We start from the raw sequence: 10946 nt of genomic DNA, 5'->3' as shown, positions 1-10946 counted from the left end.
GACGCCTCGCCTGACATTGCGGAACGCCAAAGCACCAAATAAGGAACCTTGTCCTGGACAGTGCGATAGGAGATCGTTCTGTGACGTACAGGTTCCTGCTTATTCGCTTCCAAAGAACGGCGCCAATCAGACTCCCGCAGGCATGAGGTGCACCCGGTGTGGGCACATAGCTGACTCCAAACCTTCCCGGCACCACCGAATCTGACAGATGGAACTCTGACGCTTCTGGGTCATTTAGGAGATTGTCGCTAAGCCCGGCCCTCTGCATATTCCTGCTGACGCATCACTATGATGGGGAGCCTTACTGGCCAATAGCAATGTGCAGCAAGGGGAGGGCGGGCTTTTGCACCAGGAAGTGGCGACATTTTACCTGTAATAACAACTCGGCATTTGGCCTTGACAGGAAACTTTAGGAGACCGCTCTAAGTGCCTCCAGTAGCAACATTATTTAAGGTAGACTCCCTTTAAGGATTGTGCGCAGGTTTTGTCTGTCCCCCGTGTGGAGGCAGCACCTACCTTAAAGGATAAGTCCACCTTAAAACAAAGTTTTGCCTAACTGACTCCCTCCCCCTATAAATGCATACTTACCTTCATCCGAAATCCGCAGCCGCAGGTGATTGCTTACATCCCGGCCACACCTGTGATTATAGCCCCATAGACTTCTCTGAGTCCTGAAGATGAAGGGAGATGGTCCCATAGAAGTCTGGTGAGCAACGCCAGGATTTAAACACTTGAGGCTGCACCCCCTTGGATTGAGGTAAGTACACATCTGAGGAGGGGGCAGGTGGGAAAGGTTAAGTCAGAGCAAAAAGGTTAAGTGCACTTAGTTTTTAAACGGTTAGGGTCTCCAACCCGGTCTGTCTCTGCACCTCTGATTCCAGCTAAGGGTTCAGACCACACGCAGCTCTGAGCTCTGCTTTGGGAGTGCTTTGTGCCCGGCTGTCGTGCTGATTCAGCGGCTTTGAAGACGTCTTCCCTTTTTATTTTCTCCGGGCCCACAGGGGACAAAGTGCATGTAGGGGTTGTGTAAGGCTAGCTGCATGGTCGGGAGAGGATGCCCCACCACCACCACCGCTGTCTGACCACACAGCTAACAAGGGGATGAATGCAAAATGAGCTCTCATTGACGGCGCTTGTGACTAGCTCAGTGCACATGCCCGAGACCAGCGCCATCAATAGGAATGCAGGAGGAAGGGGCGTGCCCGCTAACCAACACAAGTACAGGGCACAGACATAAAGACAGCGCACTGCAGAGCCGATCTCCCCTGGCAGACACATCTGTCACCACAGCACTGGCCACCCAGAGGGCACAGCTGGCAGAACACTAGGTGGCAGAGTTGGGCATTAACACCGGTAGCACCGTAACACCACAGGGAGCCAGTGGCATGAGCTGGAAGATGGCAGACTATAGGGGTCCCGCTCTAGAGGTAGAGCTGAATCCGGGTGATCAGGTGAAATTGACATGAGCTGTAGGAGGGGCCACTAAGGGAGGCAAATGCCAGCATGATGCAGAATGTCCGTACCGCTTCCGGGTACAGTACTCGGGGCCAACACTGAACACAGTATTATATCCGCCTGCTTTAGGCACCTAGTTGACAGAGGTAGTGATGTCTCTGTCACTACTATTATCAGCCTATGTACAGAGCAGTACATGCTCCATTGTGCGATGTGGTAACAGACGGGTGATGGTGTTCTATCAAAGTTTGTGACTGCGTTAGAATGTGTGACCGGTGACGTGGTCACACATTTTAACTTGGTCACGCCCACTAAAATATGTGACCGGCAAAAGGTGTAGAATTCCAGCTGTTCCAGGGCAGATCGGTTTTCCTCCACATACCATCTGCGATGCCGATCTGCCCGCGAAACAGCTGACAAAGCTTTGGAATTCTTCACATTTTGCCGGTCACGTATTCCACCGCCGAGAAAGTGGGCGTGGCTACGTTAAAATGTGCGACCACGTGACCGGTCACACATTCCACCACCGGAAAAAAAGGGCGGGATGAGGTTAAAATGTGTGACCACGTCGCCGGTCACACATTCCAACCCAGTCACAATCTTTGATAGAACAATGGCAGCAATAGTAACGCCCATAAATCGGGCTTCTGTCAGGGGAGGGGCAGAGAAGCGGGAAGGCGATATACAAAGAAGGGATTTTCTTTTTCTAAAATAAATTTTGTATCTCACTGGAAGGACACAGCCAGGTATTTGTACATTAATTTATGGACCGGTATTTTACTTTTTAATCATGAGATTTGTTTAAACACTTTGTCTGAGGTTCTCACCTGGAATATTCATGCAGCTCTCAGGCGTCTGTCACTTTCTAACCTGCGTGCTTGTTCCGGGTCACTGACTAAAAGCACTGAGCTCAGAGACAGCCAGGCAGTTAGCATTCTTAGGAGGTCAGTCAGTCCGCAGGCCGATGTGTTGGAGGTGGGACAGAGTCCACGAGACGCCATTTCATTTCTCAGAGGATCAGATGCCCCGCCCACCCCAAACCCCTCCCCCCCTGGTCCTAGCCCTGCCATTTGCTGCTAAGCGTCCGCGATATGCCCCGGAATCCGGGTAGCAGAGACGCCGCGGACGTCGCCCAGCCAAGAGTCCGCGCTACAGACTGTTTTATTTTAAACCCGAAGCCATCGCTGAATTTAATGACGAGATGTAAGATTTTATGTAAATGTCGTGTAAATCCGAGGGAATATGCTAATTATGTGAATAAAGAAGTATCTTCTATGGAGAAGTGACGTTCTTCTAGGCGGAGATGAAGGAGATGTTCCTCTATGGAAGCCACGTGCGGGAATAGCGCTCCTGTGTCACTGAATATGAGAACTCTCACCGCTCCAATCCCGTGGTTGGGTTCCCTCAGGCGCCGGCTGACAAGTGCGTCCTGACCTGTAACTGATCCAGTAGAAGGTAGTCACCCTCCGGGTGTCCTCCATAATAATATATTCCAACCTTATTGTCATCCCCAAACCGATACACACCACGTACCGCTCCCCATCAGAATGGGCGTGATCATAAAGATCTCTATTAATGGAGAATTATGAGGGGGGTGCTTTTCACTCACCTCATAGTTCTGGCCGACCTGTGACAATGAGACTGTCACAGGTCGGCTCAGTATATCGGGAGGTGAGGGAACACATACCGGCGTTCGCTCACCTCTCGATCCTGTCCCGCTCTCTGCCGTGACAGGGGAGGGGCTGGATTCCCTGCTCCGATCTGCCAGCGCTGACTGGAGGAACGGACGGGGGAGGGGGCGGGTACAGCTGGCCCTGCCTCTAGATAGGCTGAGCCAGCTGTCAGTCACGCAGCTGGGCGGATCCCGGCACAATTGTCGGGATCCGCTCCGGCGTCTCAGTATACCGCGAGCTGTAGCTCCCTATATACTGAGCCTAGGGTGACGGGAGGACGCTAGTTTGTGTCCCCCCGTTACCCTAAGGAGAACTATGAGGTGAGTGATTTACACAGTGGCGGAACTACCGAGGTTGCAGCTGCGACTGGGACCTGGAGTTCCGTCACTTAGAGGGGGCCCAGGACAGGAGGAAGGGGGCCCCTGGTAACCGCTGATTACCAGGATATTTTATATCCCGGTAACCGCTAATATCAGTACCGGGGCCTCTTCCTCCTGTCCTGGGTCCTGCGTTCTTCACGCTGCTCCCCTCACCTTGTTCCGGGGGCAGCGTGATCCAGCCGGCGCAGCAGCCAATGGGTGGGGAGCAGGGCTATTCCCGCCCCCCTCATTACACAGAACGCTGCCTTCATGGATTCTCTGCGGTCACTAGTTACGCCTCTGGATTTACACATCCGCCTAGTTCGAGACGACATGTGACACTGAAACTGTCACAGGTCGGCTCAATAGATCGGGAAGTGAGCGCACGCATACCGCCGCTCGCTCACTTCTCGATCATGTCCCTGCAGTGAGACGTGACTGTCAGTCACCTCTCCCCGCAGGGATTCCTCCCTTCTCCGATCCTCCAGCTCTGACTGGAGGAACGGGGGGAGGGGGCAGATACAGATAGGCAGAGACAGCTGTCACTCACGCAGCTGGGTGGATCTCAACAGCATTGTCAGGATCTGTCCCGGCTGTGGCACTCACAGTATATAGCGGGCAATAGCAGCTATATACTGAGCTTTGAGTCACGGGAGGAGGTTAGTATATGTCCTCCTGTGACCCTAAAGAGAACTATGGGGGAAAACACTTACCCCATAGTTCTTTAAGCCCTTTCAGGTGAAACGCGTGAGCGGGGACTCTCTTCTGAGCGTTAGATGGCGTACAATGGTTTGTGGATTACAATACAGGTTGAATGTTATGGAGGACCCCCGGAGTGCGGCCATCTTTGTACGGGTTTCTGTATCATTGTCACACGAGAAGTTGCTTTGTGTCACACCGCTAGAGATTCTGCAGGAAAGGATCATACGATCCAGTCACAGAGATTGCAGCTCAGGGATTTACAGCCCTCGTCTCATAAAAACCGGATCTGAACCCAAAAAGTAAGGATCTGCCGGCCACCTGCAAGGAACGCAGGAACTGGTAATGCGTTTTAATCTCCGAAGCAATAAAGCATTCCACTCAGATCCCTCTACAGCAGGGGGTCTCAAATCTCCGGCCCTCCAGCTGTGGTGGAACTACAAATCCCATGAGGCATTGCAGGATTCTCACAGACACGAGTCCCGGAGAGAGATGCATGGTGGGATTTGTAGTTTCACCACAGCTGGAGGGCCGGAGGTGTTTGAGACCTCTGCTCTACAGGAACGACGACCTGGGTCGGAGGCGCGGAAAAGTAACAATTTATTATTCTGATTTTACCGAAACTTGATTTAAATAGTGAAAACAAATTATTTACAATCGCCACGAGAAAAATTACAGATGCAGAAAAAGTCGCCATTGATACGCAACGAGCAAATCTTGGAGCCGACCCCGTCCTCTGAGCACCGGTTTCTTATTGCTACAATAATACTCCTCTGCAGCCTCCGTATTTGGGGGCGGGGGGGAGTTGTAGTTCAGACGGACGTCTTGATGTTGCATCGGATCCTCTGGATTCCAAGGATTCAGTTGGGCTCGCCTCGCTCTTCCCGCCTTTTATGATACTCCTCCATCCAACCCAGTCCAGCTAACGTGTCACCTAGAACACAGCGCGGCATTTATAAACGGTTTACAGCAGAACTCCGAGATCATGAACGTATCATAATGTGTTTACATTGTTTCAATCGATCAATGCCGCGCAAACAATAATTGATTAACCTTCCTTCATCAGACATCATCGGCTGCGTCTGAAAAATGTACTGTGCTCAGACGCTGGGGGCGGAGCTATACAGGCGCCGCACCTGTCAGGAGGAGCTACATTTTCTATGAGTCAGTGAATGCACAGAGGTTGTGTATGTGGGCACAGAGCTCGGGGCTCTGCGTATGTGGGCAGAGCTCGGGGTTCTATGTATGTGGGCAGAGCTCGGGGTTCTATGTATGTGGGCAGAGCTCGGGGCTCTGCGTATGTGGGCGCAGAGCTCGGGGCTCTGCGTATGTGGGCAGAGCTCGGGGCTCTGCGTATGTGGGCACAGAGCTCGGGGGGCTCGGCGTATGTGGGCACAGAGCTCGGGGGGCTCGGCGTATGTGGGCACAGAGCTCGGGGGGCTCGGCGTATGTGGGCACAGAGCTCGGGGGGCTCGGCGTATGTGGGCACAGAGCTCGGGGGGCTCGGCGTATGTGGGCACAGAGCTCGGGGGGCTCGGCGTATGTGGGCACAGAGCTCGGGGGGCTCGGCGTATGTGGGCACAGAGCTCGGGGGGCTCGGCGTATGTGGGCACAGAGCTCGGGGGGCTCGGCGTATGTGGGCACAGAGCTCGGGGGGCTCGGCGTATGTGGGCACAGAGCTCGGGGGGCTCGGCGTATGTGGGCACAGAGCTCGGGGGGCTCGGCGTATGTGGGCACAGAGCTCGGGGGGCTCGGCGTATGTGGGCACAGAGCTCGGGGGGCTCGGCGTATGTGGGCACAGAGCTCGGGGGGCTCGGCGTATGTGGGCACAGAGCTCGGGGGGCTCGGCGTATGTGGGCACAGAGCTCGGGGGGCTCGGCGTATGTGGGCACAGAGCTCGGGGGGCTCGGCGTATGTGGGCACAGAGCTCGGGGGGCTCGGCGTATGTGGGCACAGAGCTCGGGGGGCTCGGCGTATGTGGGCACAGAGCTCGGGGGGCTCGGCGTATGTGGGCACAGAGCTCGGGGGGCTCGGCGTATGTGGGCACAGAGCTCGGGGGGCTCGGCGTATGTGGGCACAGAGCTCGGGGGGCTCGGCGTATGTGGGCACAGAGCTCGGGGGGCTCGGCGTATGTGGGCACAGAGCTCGGGGGGCTCGGCGTATGTGGGCACAGAGCTCGGGGGGCTCGGCGTATGTGGGCACAGAGCTCGGGGGGCTCGGCGTATGTGGGCACAGAGCTCGGGGGGCTCGGCGTATGTGGGCACAGAGCTCGGGGGGCTCGGCGTATGTGGGCACAGAGCTCGGGGGGCTCGGCGTATGTGGGCACAGAGCTCGGGGGGCTCGGCGTATGTGGGCACAGAGCTCGGGGGGCTCGGCGTATGTGGGCACAGAGCTCGGGGGGCTCGGCGTATGTGGGCACAGAGCTCGGGGGGCTCGGCGTATGTGGGCACAGAGCTCGGGGGGCTCGGCGTATGTGGGCACAGAGCTCGGGGGGCTCGGCGTATGTGGGCACAGAGCTCGGGGGGCTCGGCGTATGTGGGCACAGAGCTCGGGGGGCTCGGCGTATGTGGGCACAGAGCTCGGGGGGCTCGGCGTATGTGGGCACAGAGCTCGGGGGGCTCGGCGTATGTGGGCACAGAGCTCGGGGGGCTCGGCGTATGTGGGCACAGAGCTCGGGGGGCTCGGCGTATGTGGGCACAGAGCTCGGGGGGCTCGGCGTATGTGGGCACAGAGCTCGGGGGGCTCGGCGTATGTGGGCACAGAGCTCGGGGGGCTCGGCGTATGTGGGCACAGAGCTCGGGGGGCTCGGCGTATGTGGGCACAGAGCTCGGGGGGCTCGGCGTATGTGGGCACAGAGCTCGGGGGGCTCGGCGTATGTGGGCACAGAGCTCGGGGGGCTCGGCGTATGTGGGCACAGAGCTCGGGGGGCTCGGCGTATGTGGGCACAGAGCTCGGGGGGCTCGGCGTATGTGGGCACAGAGCTCGGGGGGCTCGGCGTATGTGGGCACAGAGCTCGGGGGGCTCGGCGTATGTGGGCACAGAGCTCGGGGGGCTCGGCGTATGTGGGCACAGAGCTCGGGGGGCTCGGCGTATGTGGGCACAGAGCTCGGGGGGCTCGGCGTATGTGGGCACAGAGCTCGGGGGGCTCTGCGTATGTGGGCACAGAGCTCAGCTATCTGCATAACTGCCCATCAATGACTGTGGGCGGGTTGTGACCGGGTGCTGTGCAGATTGTACCCACCCACAGAAGAAAGCGTGACTTAAGCACATCACCGCTCTCCTTCTCTAAACTACAGAGATGAGGGAACACAACCAGGAGCTATTTCTCCTTAGGAAGGAAACAGTGACGCCCAGTCACACCATACGGAAGCGGCCCTCAACATGAGGCCTAAGAAAAACAGACACTGGCTGGGAATGGACCTTTGTCTCTGAGTGGACATGTGGTGGTGGACCTGTGTCTCTGAGTGGACATGTGGTGGTGGACTTGTGTCTCTGGGTGGACCTGTGTCTCTAGATGGACCTGTGTCTCTGGGTGGACATGTGGTGGTGGACCTGTGTCTCTGGATGGGCCTGTGTCTCTGGGTGGACCTCTGGTGGTGGTGGTGGTGGAGGACTTGTGTCTCCGGATGGACTTGTGTCTCCGGATGGACTTGTGTCTCCGGATGGACTTGTGTCTCCGGATGGACTTGTGTCTCCGGATGGACTTGTGTCTCTGGGAATGGACTTGTGTCTCTGGGAATGGACCTGTGTCTCTGGGTGGACCTCTGGTGGTGGTGGACCTGTGTCTCTGGGTGGACCTGTGTCTCTGGGTGGACCTGTGTCTCTGGGTGGACCTGTGTCTCTGGGTGGACCTGTGTCTCTGGGAATGGACCTGTGTCTCTGGGAATGGACCTGTGTCTCTGGGAATGGACCTGTGTCTCTGGGAATGGACCTGTGGTGGTGGTGGTGGACCTGTGTCTCTGGGTGGACCTGTGTCTCTGGGTGGACCTCTGGTGGTGGTGGTGGTCGACCTGTTTCTCTGGGTGGACCTGTGTCTTTGGATGGACCTGTGGTGGTGGACCTGTGTCTCTGGGTGGACGTGGACCTGTTTCTCTGGGTGGACCTATGGTGGTGTTGGACCTGTGTCTTTGGGTAGATCTCTGTCTCTGGGTGGACCTGTGGTGGTGGAGAACCTGTATCTCTGTCTTCATTTCACCTTACCAACTATGTAACTGTGATGTGTTTACGGGAGAAAAAAAAGTGATGAGCGTTTTTGGACAAGTTAAGCCGAGCAGCTTGCAAAAATAATTATCTGCCTCCTGGCTGGAGTTCAACTTTATCTTTTACCTAATAGTTTTCCCCCAAAATCTTTACTAAAATCTAATACAATGTTCTGTGCACTTATTTGAAAGCTTTATAAAACACCCGTCAGACATTTTTGCATTTCGTTCCATTGACAATCTTACTGGACGCCCATAAAGACAGCAAAATGAGTATTTCCAATGGTGAGTTCCCTGCTCTGGGTCGCCGGGGTCTGCACGACTATTGCCGTCATTTAAAGCAACTGATTTAAAGAAACTGGAGAGCTTCATCGCGGCAACACCCAGATCTCCAAAGTGACTGTGGCCAAACGTTTTTCTTTCTCGGTCCATTGGGGGGACAAAGGAATTCAGATACTGTCGGGTTATGCTGCTGTCTGCGGGAGGCCTGGACACTGGTGAAACTGTAGGCCAGCACATGGTTCCCCTACTCGGCATTCCTCAGTTTCTTGCTACTGTACTAGGAGGATGGACGTTTCTTTCTTCAGCTCTGCTGCAAAAAATTTACCCAAATTTTTCTGGACTTTTTTCGGATTCTCCTCCTCACTTTAATCATGATTCTGCACTTCATCGCGGTCTGAGCTGGTCTCCACGTTGTCCTATTCTCAGCTAGATTTCAGAGTGTTGTTCCTCAGACCCGCTGGACTGGATGTTCTGGTGTTAGCCTGGAATGTGGTCTTTGGGTCCTGGGTGTTGTTCCCAGACCCGCTGGACTGGATGTTCTCGTGTTAGCCTGGAATGTGGTCTTTGGGTCCTGGGTGTTGTTCCCAGACCCGCTGGACTGGATGTTCTCGTGTTAGCCTGGAATGTGGTCTTTGGGTCCTGGGTGTTGTTCCCAGACCCGCTGGACTGGATGTTCTCGTGTTAGCCTGGAATGTGGTCTTTGGGGTCCTGGGTACTCCTACCTGCCCAAATGCTCCCAATGCCTAGCCCGATACCAAAACATCCTCGTCACCGGGGAGCATGGATAATCACTCGTCCCCCAGCTTCCTGATTGGCCAGGAAGCCGGCTCCATGCTCCCTTGTTCTCCATGCTCCCTCGTCATCTGGTGACGAGGGAGCATGGAGCCGGCTTCCCAGCCAATCAGGAAGACAGGTGACGAGTCATTACACGCTGCCCCGGCTTCCTTAATGGGACTTCCGGTATTCGGTATTGGCGAGTACCGAAAAAATCATATCGGTACTCGTACTTGATACCGAAAAACCGGTATCGGTGCATCCCTAAAAGAAAGCCTTGCGGGCAGGAAGGGGTTGAACAATAACAATACATCCGGCAGTCACACAAATTGGGAAACAACAACAAAGAAAACTTTATGCCATTGTAACGAGTGAATAATAGAAAGTTGCAGTGTTTGCCGGGTCCCCCGCCCCCCTCCCCCCGCGCCGGGCACTCACCGCAAGGTTTGTATTCACATCCGACGTATCCCTGGTAGCCCAGCTCCTCCAGGAGGTCGAACAGGTACGGGAAATTCAGCTCTCCGGGACTGTCCGGCTCGTGCCGATGGGGGACCTGCGCGATTTGGACGTGACCTGAGGACAAAGGTCGATAGGAAGCGCTATTAGTGGCGGTCAAACCGCAAAACCCGGCCCCCCGAAGAGCTGAGCTTAATAGACCCGGCATGTGCCAGATCCGCCTCCCATCCATCGGAGAGCGCAGGAAGTAGAAACGTTTCTAATGTCGTCACTTGTAAATAAGAGCGCTCTCCCGGGGAACGACACCGGCCTTCTATCCGCCGACTTTCACCGCCATTATCTCGCCGGAACCTATAATTACGGCCGCGTGAATTCCGCCGGGCGCGTCCGGGATGCCACTGGCAGCCGAGTGTCTGTTCAGCGATGAAGATGTAAATCATAGCGGATAGCTAATCACAAACATCTCCAGAATGAGAGGGGGGGATGGGGGTGTTGTAGTTCTCGGTGAAGAGCGGCACTTGTGTGCCGAGAGCTGCGGTCTGCTGGAACCATCACACGGCAGGTACTGCCAGGACGGCACAGGATGTGTAGGGATCAGAGGCAACGGGGATGCCGCACTTCACAAGAGGCTCTTTAGAGGATGAGGGGCCACTTTGTGATGAAGATACAAATTAATTGGCGGCTTGTGTTTTTTTATACCGCGCTTATTCACCGGCAGCCACCGTGAGCTGATCAGTTTATAGAGCACACGCCTTGCGTCAGTGTCTGAAAGCAAGTACAAAGGGACAAGCAGGAGCGGGAAATGTCTCCCCGGGTGCCGTGACTACAGAATCTCCATCATCTCTCTGGAGGTGCGTGATCTCAACTCCTCCCTGCCAGCCAATGTGCAGCTAGCCTGGAGCCATGGAAGCAGATGTGCGTTCGCGGTGGCCGGTTTGCGTCCTTTTAACCGCTAATGACATCCTCAGGTCTCTGGCCTGGAGCTCCTTCCTCAGCACTCCTGAGACGCCCGCTGTGTGCTGCAGCAAGGACAGGCTAACCCCGCCCCC

The 10946-nt window shown here is 55.7% G+C and overlaps 1 protein-coding gene across 1 annotated transcript in view; it reads right to left on the bottom strand.

Annotated features, from left to right (window-relative positions):
* Positions 1 to 5034: 5034 nt before the first annotated feature.
* Positions 5035 to 10946, bottom strand: part of HYI (hydroxypyruvate isomerase (putative)) — a 15023-nt gene continuing 9111 nt past the window's right edge. The window contains exons 9-10 of the mRNA XM_018561560.1: positions 9880 to 10156; positions 5035 to 5120 (exon numbers count right to left, since the gene is read on the bottom strand). Of these exons, the coding sequence (XP_018417062.1) occupies positions 5047 to 5120; positions 9880 to 10156 (351 nt within the window). The 3' untranslated portion in view covers positions 5035 to 5046. The remainder of the gene's footprint in view (positions 5121 to 9879; positions 10157 to 10946) is intronic.

Source organism: Nanorana parkeri, unplaced genomic scaffold (genome assembly GCF_000935625.1).
Source record: "Nanorana parkeri isolate BGI_ZX_2015 unplaced genomic scaffold, ASM93562v1 scaffold530, whole genome shotgun sequence".
Classification (NCBI taxonomy): Eukaryota; Metazoa; Chordata; class Amphibia; order Anura; family Dicroglossidae; genus Nanorana; species Nanorana parkeri.
The sequence above is the reverse complement of the archived record's forward strand: the minus strand, read 5'-3'. Positions and strand labels throughout refer to the sequence as shown.